Below are 15,536 nucleotides of genomic sequence, written 5' to 3'. Positions count from 1 at the left end.
GGAAAGGAAGGTCTGCTCCAGGGTTGTGGTGTCAGAGGAGAGACAAATTTGGGGGAAATATTATCAAGGGAAAATCGACAGGCCTTGGATATGGTGAAGGAGAGTGAGTGAGGTTCTGGGTGTGATATCTAGACTTTGAACCTGGATAACTGGGAAGATGGTAGTTCCCTAGACAACAAGAAAGGGGAGGGTTTGGGTGTAAAGAAAATGAGTTCTGTTCTGGACTCTATTTTAAAATGACTATCGGACATCTGCTTTGAGATATGAGGTCAGCACAGAGATTAAGACTAGTCAGGATAGAGGTGACAATTGAATCTTTGGCAGTTGATGTAATAATATTGTTGTTGTTGTTGATGATGATGATGATGCTACTGCTGCCATTATCTTTTTTTTTTGTTGTTGTTTTTGTAGGACAATAGGGTTAAGTGACTTGCCCAAGGTCACACAGCTAGGTAATTATTAAATGTCTGGGGTTGGATTTGCACTCAGGGTCCTCCTGATTTCAGCGCCAGTGTGCCACCTAGCTGCCCCTCTGCTGCTATTATTTATGAGAGATGGTTTTTGTATTGCCCTGTCTGAAGATGGAAGTTAGTGAATTGGATGACCCTTCATATTCTCATCTAACATTAATGCTCTTCTCTTTCCTCCCAGATGTGCTTTTTTCCTCATTGCCCTTCCTTTCTTCTTTCTGCTTCAGTTTTTACTCTCTTGTCCTTTCTGTTTCCATCCAAGTTTTACTTCTTTTCTGACTTAGATGATAACTTCCAGGGCTAAGAGGATTGCTTGCTCTGGTACAGACTATGGAAAAGCATTGTATTGTAATAAAATCCAAGACTGTAAGCCTTGGACAATGGATTTTTATTGATATTTATTATTGATAAATAAAATTTCAGATTAACTGAGGTTTCCCTCCCTTTAAGTGTCATAGCTTTTTCCTATTTTAATTGTAGCAAATGGAAATGTTCAAAACATTAAGACATTCAAAATATATTTTCAGGGGCGGCTAGGTGTGCAGTGGATAGAGCACTGGTCCTGGAGTCAGGAGGGCCTGAGTTCAAATGTGGCCTCAGGCACTTAATAATTACCTAGCTGTGTGGCCTTTGGCAAGCCACTTAACCCTATTTGCCTTGCAAAAATCTAAATTTACATATATATGTATACATATATATATATTTTTTTTCTTTTCAGTATTTGAAGCTTCTTTTCTTGATGATGGAATTTTCATGGTAGACATTTGTTATTGTACTGTGTTGTAACATTGTGATTCTTCACAACCCCCTGATTTATCTAAGGCTGTTTACCCCTTCAAGGGAGTCCCTTGATTCTTGGATTCTTCTATAGTTAGAAAAATAATTGTTCTTTCCTGGTGAAGACTTGCCTGTGCTCAGTCCTTCTCCACATTTTATCTATCTATCTGTCTGTCTATCTATCTATCTATCTATCTATCTATCATCTAGCTATCTACTTATTTATTTATTTAGTCACATTATTCATTCATTCATTTATTAATTTATTTATTTTAGGTTTTTGCAAGGCAAACAGGGTTAAGTGGCTTGCCCAAGGCCACACAGCTAGGTAATTATTAAGTGTCTTAGGCCGGATTTGAACTCATGTACTCCTGACTCCAGGGCCGGTGCTCTTATCCACTGCGTCACCTAGCTGCCCCTATTTTTTAATATTATTTATTTATTCTCATTTTGTACAAATAATATTTTTTATACATTAATAAAGTATTCTTGTTTAAAAGTAAACAAAATACCCACTCCCCCCAAAAAATATAGACTCGCTTGAGTGATAAAGGGGAGAGAAAAAAATTAAAATTAAAAAAAATAGTAATCGTAGGTATGGCCAGGTGGAGCAATGGACGGAGCACCAGCTCTGGAGCCAGGAGCACCTGAGCTCATGTCTGGCCCGATACACCTAACAATCACCCAGCCGTGTGACATGCAAGCCACCCCAACCCCACTGCCCTGCAAAAACCAAAAAAGAAAAAAGAAAAAAAACCCCAAAATAAAATAAAATAGTAATAACAGTAGGGGTGGCTGGGTGGTGGACAGAGCATTGGCCCTTGAGCCAGGAGCACCTGGGTCCAAATCCGGCCTCAGATACCCAAGGATCACCCTGCTATGTGGCCCCAGGCAGGCCACCCAGCCCCATTTGCCCTGCAACCCCCCAAATAATAATAATAATGATAATAATAATAATAATAATAATAATAATAATAATAATAAATGTGCTTCAGTCTTTGTTCCAACACCAACAGCTCTGTCATGGGTGGATCACATTCTTTATGATAAATCCCTCGCAAAAGTTACTTCCATATTTTTCTGTTGCCATTGCTGATCGCAACTCCCTCCTTTTGTATTTCTCTACTACCATGTACTATATTTTCTCTCTCCTTTCACTGACTCGACTGTAGGGAAGCTGAGTGGCACAGCAGACAGATCCTTGGCACTGGGGCCAAGAGGCCCTGAGCCACCCCTACCACCCCTTAGGGCCAGCATCCACCTGGCCCTATGGTCCTGGACAGGCCATCCAATCCCAGCCCCTTGCAAGAAGTAAAAAAAGAAAATGTGTTATATCTAACCATTCTCCCCCATGGTCCATCCTCTCCTCCATCACTCACATCACGCCCCTTCCTCTGTCCCCCCTCTCCTTCTTACTCCAGATGTCTATACCCCATTAAATCTATATGCTGTTTCCTCTCCTAGCCACCTCTCATGAGAGTGAAGATTCCCTCATTCCCCCTTGCCTTCTCCCCTTCCATATCATTGCAATAGCTCATTGTAATAAAGAAAAATCTTATTATATGAAATATCTTGGCCTATTCCCCCTCTCCTTTTTCTTTCTCCCATTACATTTCCCTTTTTTCTATTGACTCCAATTTTACACCATATTTTATCTTCAAATTCAGCTTTCTCCTGTGCTTCAACTATAAAAGCTCCCTCTACCTGCTCTATTAACTGAGAAGGTTCATATGAGTATTATCAGTGTCATTTTTCTATGCAGGAATACATGCAGTTCATCGTCATTCAGTCCCTCATATTTTTCCCCTTCTCCAATCTCTATGCTTCCCCTGAGTCCTGTATCTGAAGATCAAACCTTCTGTTCAGCTCTGGCCATTCCAACAGGAATATTTGAAATTCCCCTTGTTCATTGAAAGTCCATCTTTTTCCCTGGAAGAGGACATTCAGCCTTGCTGGGTAGTTGGTTCTCAGTTGCATTCCAAGTTCTTTTGCCTTCCGGTATATTATATTCCAAGCCCTATGAGCTTTTAATGTAGTTGCTGCTAAGTCCTGTGTGATCCTGACTACAGCTCCATGATATTTGAATTGTGTCCTTCTGGCTGCTTGTAAGATTTTCTCTTTGACTTGGGAGTTCTGGAACTTGGCTATAATATTCCTGGGGGTTGGTTTTTTGGGATCTCTTTCTCAGGGGGATCTATGGATTCTCTCCATTTCTATTTTGCCCTCTGCTTCTAGGATATCCGGGCAATTTTCCTGTAGTAATTCTTTGAAAATGATGTCAAGGCTCTTTTCCTGATTATGACTTTCAAGTATTCCAATAATTTTTAAATTATCTTTCCTAAGTCTGTTTTCCATATCAGTTGTTTTTTCAGTGAGATGTTTCACATTTTCTTCTAATTTTTCATTTTTTTGGTTTTGAAGTAATGAGTCCTGATTTCTCGTAAATTCATCAATCTCCCTGAGTTCTGTTCTTTGTCTGAAGGATTTGTTTTCCTCAGAGAGCTTTCTTATCTCTTTTTCCATCTGGCCAATTCTGCTTTTTAAAGCATTCTTCTCCTCAGTAACTTTTTGAACTGTTTTATCCATTTGACCTAAGCTGGTTTTTAGCATGCTATTTTTTAAAGCATTTTTTTGGATTTCCTTGACTAGGCTGCTGACTTCATTTTCATGTTTTTCCTGCATCTCTCTCATTTCTTTTCCCAGTTTTTCTTCTAACTCCCTCATTTGATTTTCAAAGTCTTTTTTGAGCTCTGTCATAGCCTGATCCCAATTTCTGTTTTTCTTGGAGTCTTTAGATGCAGGAGCTTGTGTTTCCTCATCTTCAGACTGAGTATATTGATCCTTCTTGGGCTCATTTGCAAAATATTTCTCAATGGTGTTCCTCTTTTTTCTCTGCTTGCTCATTTTCCCAGACTAAGCCTGGTTTTGGGGTGCTTCCTGAGCTTTTGGGACACTCACAAGGGTCTCAGTGTGTGAGGCTCTGTCCTCCCTGGTCTGTGAATGACCATAAGCACCTCCCTCTGCCACGGGGCTGAGGTGGCGGGGCCCTGTTGTTCTATGGGGGGGCCTAGACTGTGATCAGGATCTGAATGTGGTCAGATCCCCAGAATCCTGTTCCGGGGCAGAGGACAGAGCTCGGCAGTCTCTCTCTCTTCACTCCCCTCCCTATGTTCAATGGGCACATGCCCTGGGGGCTCCTGATTACCAGCTCCACCTGCTTCTGTTTCCTGGATCTGGACTGCCTTGGACATGCTGCTTGCTGTGTGCCCTGAGGGCTGGACTTAACGTGTTCACTCTGGCAGAGGTTCCCCCCTGGCAGGGGGTCCCCCCCATTCCCCTAATTTGTGCCTGGTGCTCTCGGGGCGTAGGTCAGGAAACTCCCCCACTGCTGTGAGCTGTGGCACTCAGCGCCTTGGGGCTGCCTCTGTGAGGCTGAAGTTCTTTTGCTCTGGTGGGCCACCCCTCTGGTGGGCCACCCCTCTGACCCCTGGGGAGCAGAGCCTTTCTGCTCTTTTCCAGGTTACCTTGAGTAGGAGAAGTGCCTCACTGGGTCCCTCTGTGGGTTCTGTCTCTCGAAAATTTAGAAAGTCCTTAGTTTCGAAGGTTTTTGAGAGAGCACCTAAGTTAAGACATGATCCGCTCTTGTCCCCATCTTGGCTTGCCCCCTCCCCCTTATTTTTTGATTTCTAAAGTACTGTGGGATACAGAGTTAAATCACCAAACTTAACATAATTGTACTCAGAGTAAGACTGAATGGACTTAAAAGTGAAGGCTTGAGAAGAAGGATAGTTTATGAGTAAAGTGTAAGAGCTTTAGTGGGTAGATTGTGGATCTTGAGGCAGCTTGGTGTAAAAGACTCACTGCTGGACTTGAAGTTTATTAAGAAGACCTGAGAGGATTCTGATACTTGATAACTGGGTGATCATTTAATCTCTCTCTCTCTCTTTTTTTTTTTAGGTTTTTGTAAGGCAAACAGGGTTAAGTGGCTTGCCCAAGGCCACACAGCTAGGTCACTATTAAGTGTCTGAGACCAGATTTGAACCCAGGTACTCCTGACTCCAGGGCTGGTGCTTTATCCACTACACCACCTAGCTGCCCCTATTTAATCTCTTGATCATGGACAAGTCACATAAATTCTGTGAGTGTTGGTGATGTCCTATCATATGAGGATGACTTAGTCAAAAAGCATTTATTAAAAGTGACTTACTGTGTAATTTTTTTTTTAATATGGAGTTATGATTTCACTAAGGGAAGGAGGCTCCCAGTTAAGACACTCCTGGTATAAATACTGATCCTCAGTTGCTGGACAATTTAAAAACATTTTGGGACACTGAAAGGTTCAGGGATTTGTTCAGAATCACCTTCCAGGATGTAACCAAGACAAGACTTGAAGTCAGGCCATATTGACTCTGTGGCTACTATAGCATGATGCATCTCTCCATGGAGAAAAAGAGATGGAAACAGAAAAGGTCTTGCCCTCAAGAAGTTTATGAACTATTGGGAGAAACAACCTTTGTACATGTGAGTAAATAAAAAGGAAACCTGTAGTTGGTGTTAGCTGCTGAGGGGTAGGGGGCCTGTCATGTAAGAGCTAACCCTGAGCCAAGAGCTTTGCAGGGTTAGGAATCTAGTCTAGAGGGAGAGATGAAGAAGGAATGCATTCCAGATGTGGAAGTCAAGAAATGGCAGGGGCTTATTACCTATGAGGAGCAGTGAGTAGATCAGTTTGAATGGGACTGCAAAGCACATGAAGTGGAGCCATTCTTAATTTCACAAAAGGGATTTGGGGAGACTTTGTGAAGAACATTTAAAAAAAATTATTTAAGGTATTAGGCTTAAGTGACTTGCCCAAGGTCACGCAACTAGGCAGTTATTAAGTGTCTGAGGTTGGTTTTGAACTCAGGTCCTCCTGAGTCCAGGGCCAGTGCTCTATCCACTACATTACCTAGCTGCCCCTGTGAAGAAATTTGAACACTCAACAGAGGGGTTTAAGGTTGCTCCTCAAAATCCTCAAGCCACTGGCGTTATTGAGTGGAGGATTAATATAGTCTGTCCTGAATGTTAGGAAGATCCCTTTGCCAGATGTTTGGAAGCTGGATCTGAGTGGATTGAGAATGAGGCAGCTGCTGAGGTCAGCAGCAGGCTGATTATGATGGTGTAAAGGGAAAAAAAGAGACCCATAGAATGGAACCTGCCTTCTCCACCAACTCTACTTTCAGAGTGTTATTGTGAAGCTCAGATGGGATTTAGTGTATTAGAGTGCTCTGCAAACATCCAAGAATCATTGAAGGACTGTTTTCTTGGGTGGGACCACTTTTAGAAAGCTGTCAGGTTTTTTTTCCCATAGCAATTAGAGGTTAGGAAAATCAGACTCACAGCATGTCTCTGACATATGGGATTAGGGTTCTGTGGAACATGGATTGATTCAAAGGAGTCCCTAAAACCCTGACATGTCTATTTTTACTAAGTTATAACTGAAATTGAGCATTTCTTTCATTTATGAATTAGAGATGAAACACCCTATCACATATTCTTCTGGGAAGGGGCCTATAGATTTCACCATCCTGCCAAATGGGTCCATGACAACACATTTAAATGGGTCGCTGACCTGTCTAAACAGGAGCACTGGGAGCTCCCTCTGTATAGAGTCACAGTTCTGGACACTGCTGGGCCCTCTCTTCTTCATCTTTCCCCTCTTCCCAAAACACTCCCTCATTTTGTGACTGCTTATATAATTTTTTGACTTCCCTTTTTGTTTTCCTCTGTGTTCTCAGAGTTTTAGATACATGAGGCTGAAGTTGTAGGTGCCCTGGGAAAGAGTGTACAGACAAGTTCATGCCTCTTGGTGTGTTGTGAGCTGGGACTCAGTTACAAACTCAACGTCTTGGGCCTGTTTGATCTCCCTTTTCTTTGAAATAGCCTATAGGATTTAGTAAGTTTTTCTAGCACCTGGGGGGATTAGAAATGTAAAACTGCAACTAAGTGTAAATGAGGACCTTGACTCAAATGCTGATCCTGCCATTTGCTACCTGAGTGACCTTGGACAAGTCATTCTCCTGGGATTCTATTTCCTTATCTGTAAAATGTGGGATTGGGCTAAATGGCTCATTAAACTCTAAATCTCTGAGCCTGGATCCTGGCTGATGGGTAGGACTAGCCTCCATCAAGATTGTGAGTGTCCCTTCAACCTTGTGATTTACAGAAGAGCCTTATAGACACTGGGCTTCCCAAAGCTCATGAGAAGGGGATGATTAGAATAAATCTGGAAATTACCTAGACTGGATCTTCCACTTCATTCCTACTCCCTCATCCTCTGTCCCTGGGATGCATCATTATGGAAAGAAATCAACATGGAAAGAGTAGTGAGCTATTAAATTGTTTGCTGCCATGATTGACTTTAATTTATTCTTCATAGGAAATCAATACTTTAGAAGTTTAGAAAAATTTGACACTGTTTTTGCAATTGTACATGATACTGGAATTTCCAGATAAATAGTATTGGAGCCTGTGTGGTTTTTTTTGGGGGGGGGGGGACCTGTCAGATCAAGTCATTTAGTGGTTAGGTTGTAAAGTAGATTTTATTATTTTTTTCTGAACCATTGATTTTCTAAATGCATTGAAATAAATTGTTTTGCTTCCCTGAACCAAATCAAGAATAGTAAAACAAATCCCAGTATTTAATTATGCTTATGAACTTAAATTATAATTTTGAAAATAAAACAAAACTATAAATTAGTAGGCTCAAAAGTGGGCAGATTGAAATGTGAAAGAGAAATCCCATCAACTGTACCAGTACCACCCTACATATATTAGAAAAGGTCTGAGGCTGGAATAATTTTACCTGCTTAGAAAATGACCTTCCAGGATCAGGACCTTCTCTAAGTTCTGCCTTTCTACCTGTCTGTAACCATTTAGCTGATGTGATTAATTTTTTTTTTTTTAGTTTTTTTGGCTAGGCAATGGGGTTAAGTGGCTTGCCCAAGGCCACACTGCTAGGCAATTATTAAGTGTGTCTGAGACCAGATTTGAACTCAGGTACTCCTGACTCCAGGGCCAGTGCTCTATCCACTGTACCACCTAGCCGCCCCTTGATGTGATTAATTAAAGAAGCCTAAAATTGTAGAGGGAGGGGTGCATGTGCATCATCTTAAAAGAAAAGGGGAGTTCCTTGCCAGGGACCCTGATATGAGACAAACTGGAGACCCTTGTTCCTACCTTCAGCCTCGAGTCATCCAGCCTCAGATTCAAGGTTCTGAGTTAAGAGATTGTGTCTTCTCAAGTCCTTGGCTGAAAGGAGGACCTTTATCACTTCAGCTGTAAGAGCAACCTGAGCCAGATAAGAGTTCCCCCAAAAAGTCCATCTGTAGAGCCAAGAGAGATGCTATGCCCCCTGAAAACCCCCTGAAGTGGAGTGATCTGCCCTCGCTAACCCAGCCTGGCCTGGGTAGGAGCCAAGCTGAATGAGGAGCCAGCTCAACAGCTGAGTAACCTGCTTGACCCATCCCTCTAGAGATTTGAACTGTTCAATTGGGATATCTGGAATCCTTCTGAGCTGGCCAGACTGTGGAGAAGGTCCCTGAGAGGGGCAGTCCTGCCTGCCAGAGGATCAGTCATCCATCACGGATGTTCTTCCCTATTTTGAACTTCTGGAGGACTCTCCAGAGAAAGAAGATCTTGAGACTCTGCCTTCCACATCCATGAGCAGCTTTGGCTATTTATTTTCCTTAATATTATATTTTAAATTCACACCCACTCTTTCATCTGGGTGCTCTGTCAACTTGTAGGAGTGTGCGCCCCAGGTTTTGGGGTGAAATGCTTTGCAAGTACCATTTTTTGGCTATTCACTTTGGTTAAATGCCTTTTCAGAAAAGCCAATTGAATCTCCTGACTTAAAGGGAAATGTATCCATGGTGAGCCTAGGATCCTAGGGAGCAGTCACCTTTCTGGGAGGCTTGTGGGGCCATTGATGTTATGAGGGCAATGCCTGTCAGCTAAATTTAGCAATAAAATGTGTCATTTCTTCAACTTTGAAAAAGATCAATATGTAAGGGAAATTGACAAAAGGAAGAAGTATTTTTCCTTTGATTTACTGAGATTTTGGAAAGAAAATTCAATTTTTGAAGCATGAATATAATTGGTACAGTCATCTGAGAAAGAAGACATATCAAATGAGTTAAAGGGATGGAACATGTTTCTGGAGAGATGAATACTTAGCTAAGTGGTCATGATCTTGTCTCTGGGCCTCTCCCCACCACTGAATGTGATCCCTAACATTTGTGACTCTTGAAGCAGTTATCCCTTTGGGTTTGTGTGTGATGAGATGGTCTCACAACTAGATGGCAGAATCTAGGTGGTCTGCCTTGTATTTGAGGCTGGATTGGAACTTGGGTCTATGAATACAGGTTCAGGACTTTATCTACTGGGCCACTAAGTATGTAACTTAACATTGTGTATTTTATGGTTATTACAGTGGTCCACAAATCAGTTGAGTTCAAGTTAATCATAATTAGACTGATATCTTATATTTTGAGTCAAAGGTTATTTGAAATTCATCTTAGCATTTATAAGAATTTTATACATTCTTAGAAAAATTGTGCCTGAAGTGTTCCTTATTAAGCTAGAAATTGTTTCTTTTCACGGTCAGTGCTTATTCTATGATTATAAAGATTTCTTTTAGCTTTGAAAATAATTAAATTACCATCTTAATAGATTCATCTGCAATCTTACTACTGGGCCCTCTTTTCTTTTCTCTCTACTATTTTGTTTAGTGATCTCATCAGCTCCCATGGATTTGGTTATCTTCTCTAAACATGTGATTCCCAGTCCCACATCCCCAGCTGCCTGTTGCCTATCTTAAGGTCAACGAGATGATTCAGTGGATAGAGCACTGGGCCTGGAGGCAGGAAGATTTATCTTCCTGATTTCAAATCTAGCTTCAGCCACTTACCAATTATGTGACCCTGGAGAAGTCACTTAACCTTGTTTGCCTCGGTTTCCTCATCAGTCAAATGAGCTGGAGAAGGGAATGGCAAAACCACTTCCACTCTTTGCTAAGAAAATCTCAAATGAGGTCATGAAGAGTTGAACATGAGTCCAGTTGAACTTATTGGGCATCTATCTCAGACCATATCTCACATCTTTTGTAGAGATGCCCACATCTGGACTCATTATCTTCATTACCCCCTCCCTCCCCCAACCATAGCTTTCTAGCTTTCCCATTACTGTTGAGGTCATCACTATCCTATCAGTTAGGTTCACAACCTCTTACACTCTTCCCTCCAAGCCAGTCTGTTGACAAGTCCTGTCAGTGCTTTTGGCTTCCCTTGATGTATAGGGAATTTTATTTTACTCTCTCATTTTGATTCTATATATAGCTTTGCTTTTTACATGCTTTCTTATAACCAACAGAACATGGGGTTCGGTTTTCCAGTAAGACACTCTTTTGAAACAAGATCGGGGTGGGACTGGAAAAGGATAGGATTGCATCAAAGTGAATGAAACAAAACTAATTCTAGGGACAGAGTATTGACTTAAAAAGGAATAGGAACAAGCAGATGCTTTTTTAAAAAAAGACAATGCTGGTGGGGAGTGGAAAACATACACTTAACCTTTCCTGGAATGGATTTAAAAGAATCCAGTTATCAGTCATTCAGCATTCATTAATCACTTACTGTGCTAAAGCTGGGAGTACAAAAGGAGGCAAAAGAGAGTTTTTGTCTTAAAGGAACTGTCAGTCTAATGGGGAGAGACAATAAATAGGTAGACACATAAATACAAAGTAAGCTTTGTATAGGATAAGTAGGAAATAATGAACAAAGGGGAGGAAGAAGAATTCAGAGGGAAAGGGGAAACTTCCAGCAAAAGGAGGTATTTTAGTTTAAATTTAAAGAAAACTCAAGAGATCAACCCTGAATTACTTGCCATCCATTTGGTCTTCCAGCCTCAAGACTCTTTGCTCCAATTCACTTCTGTCCAGTCACTAAAGGGATTCTCCTAAAAAATATAGATCTGATCATGTCAGCTCCAACTGTCTCCAAGACAAATACAAAATGCCCTTCTTGGCCTTCAAAGCCTTTCATAGCCTACCCCCCTTCCTACTTTTCCAGACTTTTTTTAATACCTTATTCCCCAACATGGACTCTGATCCAGTGATACTGCCTTCCTAGCTTGGTCCTTGGGAATTTTCTGTTATCCTGACTGGAATGTTCTCCTTCCTCATCTCTGCCTTCTCTGGATTCTTTAAATCTCAACTAAAAACCTCTTCATCCCTTTTTAATTCTAGTTAGTGATTTTTCTTTACTAATTATTTCTTATTTAGTTTGTGTATAGCATGCATTGTAGATATTTATTTGCATGTTGCTGTTTGTTGTTTAAAGTTGATTTTTAGCCTTTTTTTGGCTAGACAAGTTCTAAAAGTTGCCATAGTTATCAATTAAACAGATAATTAGTTTGAGAACATAAACATTGGGTGTAACCTTTGGATATAGTCTTTTAATATACTGACTTTGGGTGGATTTTAGTAAGATTTTATATTTTTCAATGTAAAATTTGAGCCTGAGGGGATATTTTCAAAATTTATTTCTGTTAGTTGAAAACAACAAATTAGGGTTTAATGGCTTTTATACATGTCTTCTATTTTGATTTAAAAGACGTGATTGATTTTCATCCATTTGCACCATTAGTATTTTTTAATTCTTTAATATAGTATTTTCTCCAGTTATATGTAAAAAGTCTTTGGCATTCATTTTTTAACAATCGAAGTACTATATTCTTTCCTTGTCTTTATTTCTTGTCTTGTTCTTTCCTACTTGTCTTTCCTCCCCCTTACAAATAATACAAGTAATTTGATATAGGTTATAATTTGATAACATGCCATATCATTATTTCTTACCTAGTTGGGAAACCTGTGTTATTGGGAAGATTTGTGCTATCATATAATTTCCACTCATGTTACTTGTTATTTTGGAAAAGAAAATATTATTGATCTCTTCTCATGATAGCTGTCTTCAAATATTTTACTGTCATATGGAAGAGTGTACCAGTTCTGCATGGCCCCAATGCAGACAAATAGGACCAAAGTATAGAAGAAGTTAAAGCAAGGTTGATTTTGATTCAGTACAAGGAAAAACCAAATAATGATCAGAATGGTCCAGAAATGAAATGGGTTGTCTTTATGGGGAGTGAGTTACTCATCACTGGAGATATTTAAGCATAGGTTGGGTAGCCATTTATTAGGGCTGCTGTGGGATTTGTGGTTCATTTAAAGGGTCTATTCGACAATAACTTACCAAAGTCCCTGCTAACTGAAATTCTATAGTTCAAAACATAGGTGCAGAATTTAGTTTTGGAAAAAGTTCTCAGCCTTTGGATCAGTGTTTTTTCCAAAACACAAATATATTCAGAACACACTATAAAATTATAGAAGGCCTCTCATATTTAATAAGATTTTGCTACATTTATTCCCTTTTCATGTGCACATGAGAAGATGTACCTCTTCAAGGACAGGGCAGGGTTCTAAATAGTAATTGCAGATAGTGGCATTATGAAACATTAATCCTAGCACAGATGTTTTATTATGTTAAGACTGGATAGTCCCCAGGACTTCTGAGAAATGGCAAATTCAATTTGCCAAAATGGCAACCACATGTGTAACTCTATTGCCAGTTTTCTTGGGCTGTTTGCCATAGTCTTTGCTCTCCGAAAAGTTTCACCATGAGCAGAATTTTAAATGACTCTTTATGTTGGCAAAAGAATCATTTTGTGTAAACAACTTGGATATTGTGTGGTGTTCTGGTTTGGAAGAGATTACATGATTCAGGCTTTTATGAAGTATAATGCCTTCTAAGGCCAAGCTCGGAGCTATTAGTAACCATCCAAACATTGTATTGTACATTTCTAATTGTTTTCCACCTGTCACTAATTTATTTTCCTCTTTAGACAGTAAAATGAGGTAGGAAAACAACTTCACTTAACCATCTTGAGTTGGTTTTAATGTTTTTGTTGAGTGATGATTCTCATGTTGGGAAACCTCAATGTAAACTTCCAGTAATCTTTGCTTCAGGTATCATCTTTAGAAAAGCATCACTCAGTTTATTCATTTGCTGTTTTTGATTTGAAAATTGACATTCTTTACATTCTAAAGGACAATCTTCAGAAAACTTTTTTTGGAGGGGGATTTTCTAACAATTTCACTCAGTGGGCCAGCCATTGTACGAAGCTCAGGGAAATGCAAAAATCAAAAAATAGTCCATACTCTCCTGGAATTTATCTAATGAAGCATTAAGTATATAGATAAGTATAAACACATTAAATACAAAGTTTTTTTGAGGAAATGCTATTAACATTTGGGGGATTGAGAAAGGCTTCATGTAAAAGGTAGCATTTGACCTGAACTTTGGAGGAAACAAAGGGAGTCTGAGAGGTAGCCGTAAGTACTGCTAAGGGTCTCCTAAATTAAGTGGTAATGAAGAGCTCCTTTATTGTTTTCCAGAATAATTCTAAAGGTTAAATAAATTAAGACTAATAAATATAGGGTTAATGTAGAACTCCACTAATAGTGTAAAAGAAAGCTGGACTTCAGAATTGGACAGCCCTTGGCTAAGTCTTCATTGGGAATTCTGAGAAATTTATTGTAAATTACATTTGAGTTGGTGCTAGGGAGGAAAGATCATAAATTTAGAATTGGGAGGATCCTTAAAGATAATATAGTATAACTCACTCACTTTACAGTTGAGGCATTGAGGCCCAGAGAGGTTAAATGATTGCCCAAGGAGGTAGAGATAAAGTTATTAATCATCTTTAATTTTTTGAGGAACTTTTTAACTTAATATGGATGTAAGTTAGTATATGTATTAATGGGACAACTAAATGGTGCATTGGATATAGCATTGTGTCTTAAGTCAGAAAGACTTCTCTTCCTGAGTTCAAATCTGACCTCACTCACTAGCTGTGTGACCCTGGGCAAGTCACTTAACCTTGTTTGCCTTAGTTTCCTCATCTAAAATGAGCTGAAGAAGGAAATGGCAAAACTACTCCAGGGTCCTTCCATAGAAACCCAAAATTTGGGTCACAAAGAATTGGACATGAGTGAAACAATTCAACCATTCAACAGCAAAAAGGAGAAGTGGATTTTATCAAAGGCTTAGGAGTTAGTGACTTTGTTATCCAAACCTCTCAATTATTTGAATTAGGACACTGAGCAAATATATACTTTCTACTCTCCTAATCTATTGACATACTTTAGATGCTGAAAGATATAATTATTAATATTAGTGTTATTATCAAATAGTTTTTATATAGGCTTTATTATTCTTTTGTGTGACAAAATTTAAAATTTTCTCCTTTGTTTATATATTTTAATAGGTTATTAAAAGCTGACCAGCCCTTCCTAGTTGGAATTTATACTTGGCAGCTGTGATAATTGAACCTTACTGTGCATGATTCTGGATGATGTCAGAACAGGATTTGGCCGATGTGGTCCAGATTGCCGTGGAAGACTTGAACCCTGATCACCCAGGTACAGTAGGTATGGGAGCAGAAAGTGAAATGTTTAAAATTACAATGTATGGGAAAATTGTTAGTCTTATTAAGTTTAAAAAAAATCCATCCTTACCTCCCCAAATTGTTTGACCACAACTGTACTCCTGGGTGAGGTAGTACATACTTGGGGAGGTTGAGGCTGTGTTGGATCTTTGGAATCTGGCAATTCTGAGTGGCAGTGGGCTCTGCAGATAAGATGTCTGAATTAAGTTCAACATTAATAGGGTGAACATTTACAATGTTTCCAACTTGATAAATCTTCCCCAGATCTTGTACTTTTCTGGCGTGGTCTCTTAAGAATCCACCTGAGGCATCTGACTAGGACTCTAATGGTAGTGATGCTCAATAACATAAATTTGCTTTTAATATTTAATTAGGTGGTTCTTTTAAGTAGGAGATACAGAACAAATACTAAATTCTAGGAGTTATAAATTGACTGTGTTATTTATCTCTCTGTATGAAATTGTTAGCCTTTGTAGAATTAAATTCCTTAATGCATTGATCTTTTGTTTCAGATACCTTTTTATAGAAAACAACCAAAACAAAATCTTAAAGTATCTTAATGTGAATTTTTAAAAATTTTAGAAAGTGAATAGTCACTTTGTTACAAAAGCATGCAATGTGAGACACTACAGGTGAGTTTTAAATTCTGAGCATTTATATAACAATCTCCATTCTAATAGGGTCCTCATCAAAATGATTTTATCAGCAGGTCATAATACCATGAGGAGACTTTTCAGCATTAATTTT

General features: G+C 39.3%; 1 protein-coding gene across 13 annotated transcripts in view; it reads left to right on the top strand.

The window, feature by feature from the left end:
- Nucleotides 1-15,536, top strand: part of BANP (BTG3 associated nuclear protein) — a 273,136-nt gene that overhangs the window by 22,816 nt on the left and 234,784 nt on the right. For 8 of the 13 annotated variants that reach the window (XM_074201520.1, XM_074201501.1, XM_074201488.1 and 5 more), the window contains exon 2: nt 14,610-14,772. In XM_074201520.1, the coding sequence (XP_074057621.1) occupies nt 14,694-14,772 (79 nt within the window). In that variant the 5' untranslated portion in view covers nt 14,610-14,693. Of the gene's footprint in view, nt 1-4,707; nt 5,769-14,609; nt 14,773-15,536 lie in introns of those variants that run through there. The other 5 variants (XM_074201509.1, XM_074201494.1, XM_074201473.1 and 2 more) reach the window with 2 other exon arrangements.

This window comes from Macrotis lagotis, chromosome 1 (assembly GCF_037893015.1).
Source record: "Macrotis lagotis isolate mMagLag1 chromosome 1, bilby.v1.9.chrom.fasta, whole genome shotgun sequence".
Lineage (NCBI taxonomy): Eukaryota > Metazoa > Chordata > Mammalia > Peramelemorphia > Peramelidae > Macrotis > Macrotis lagotis.
The sequence above is the reverse complement of the archived record's forward strand: the minus strand, read 5'-3'. Positions and strand labels throughout refer to the sequence as shown.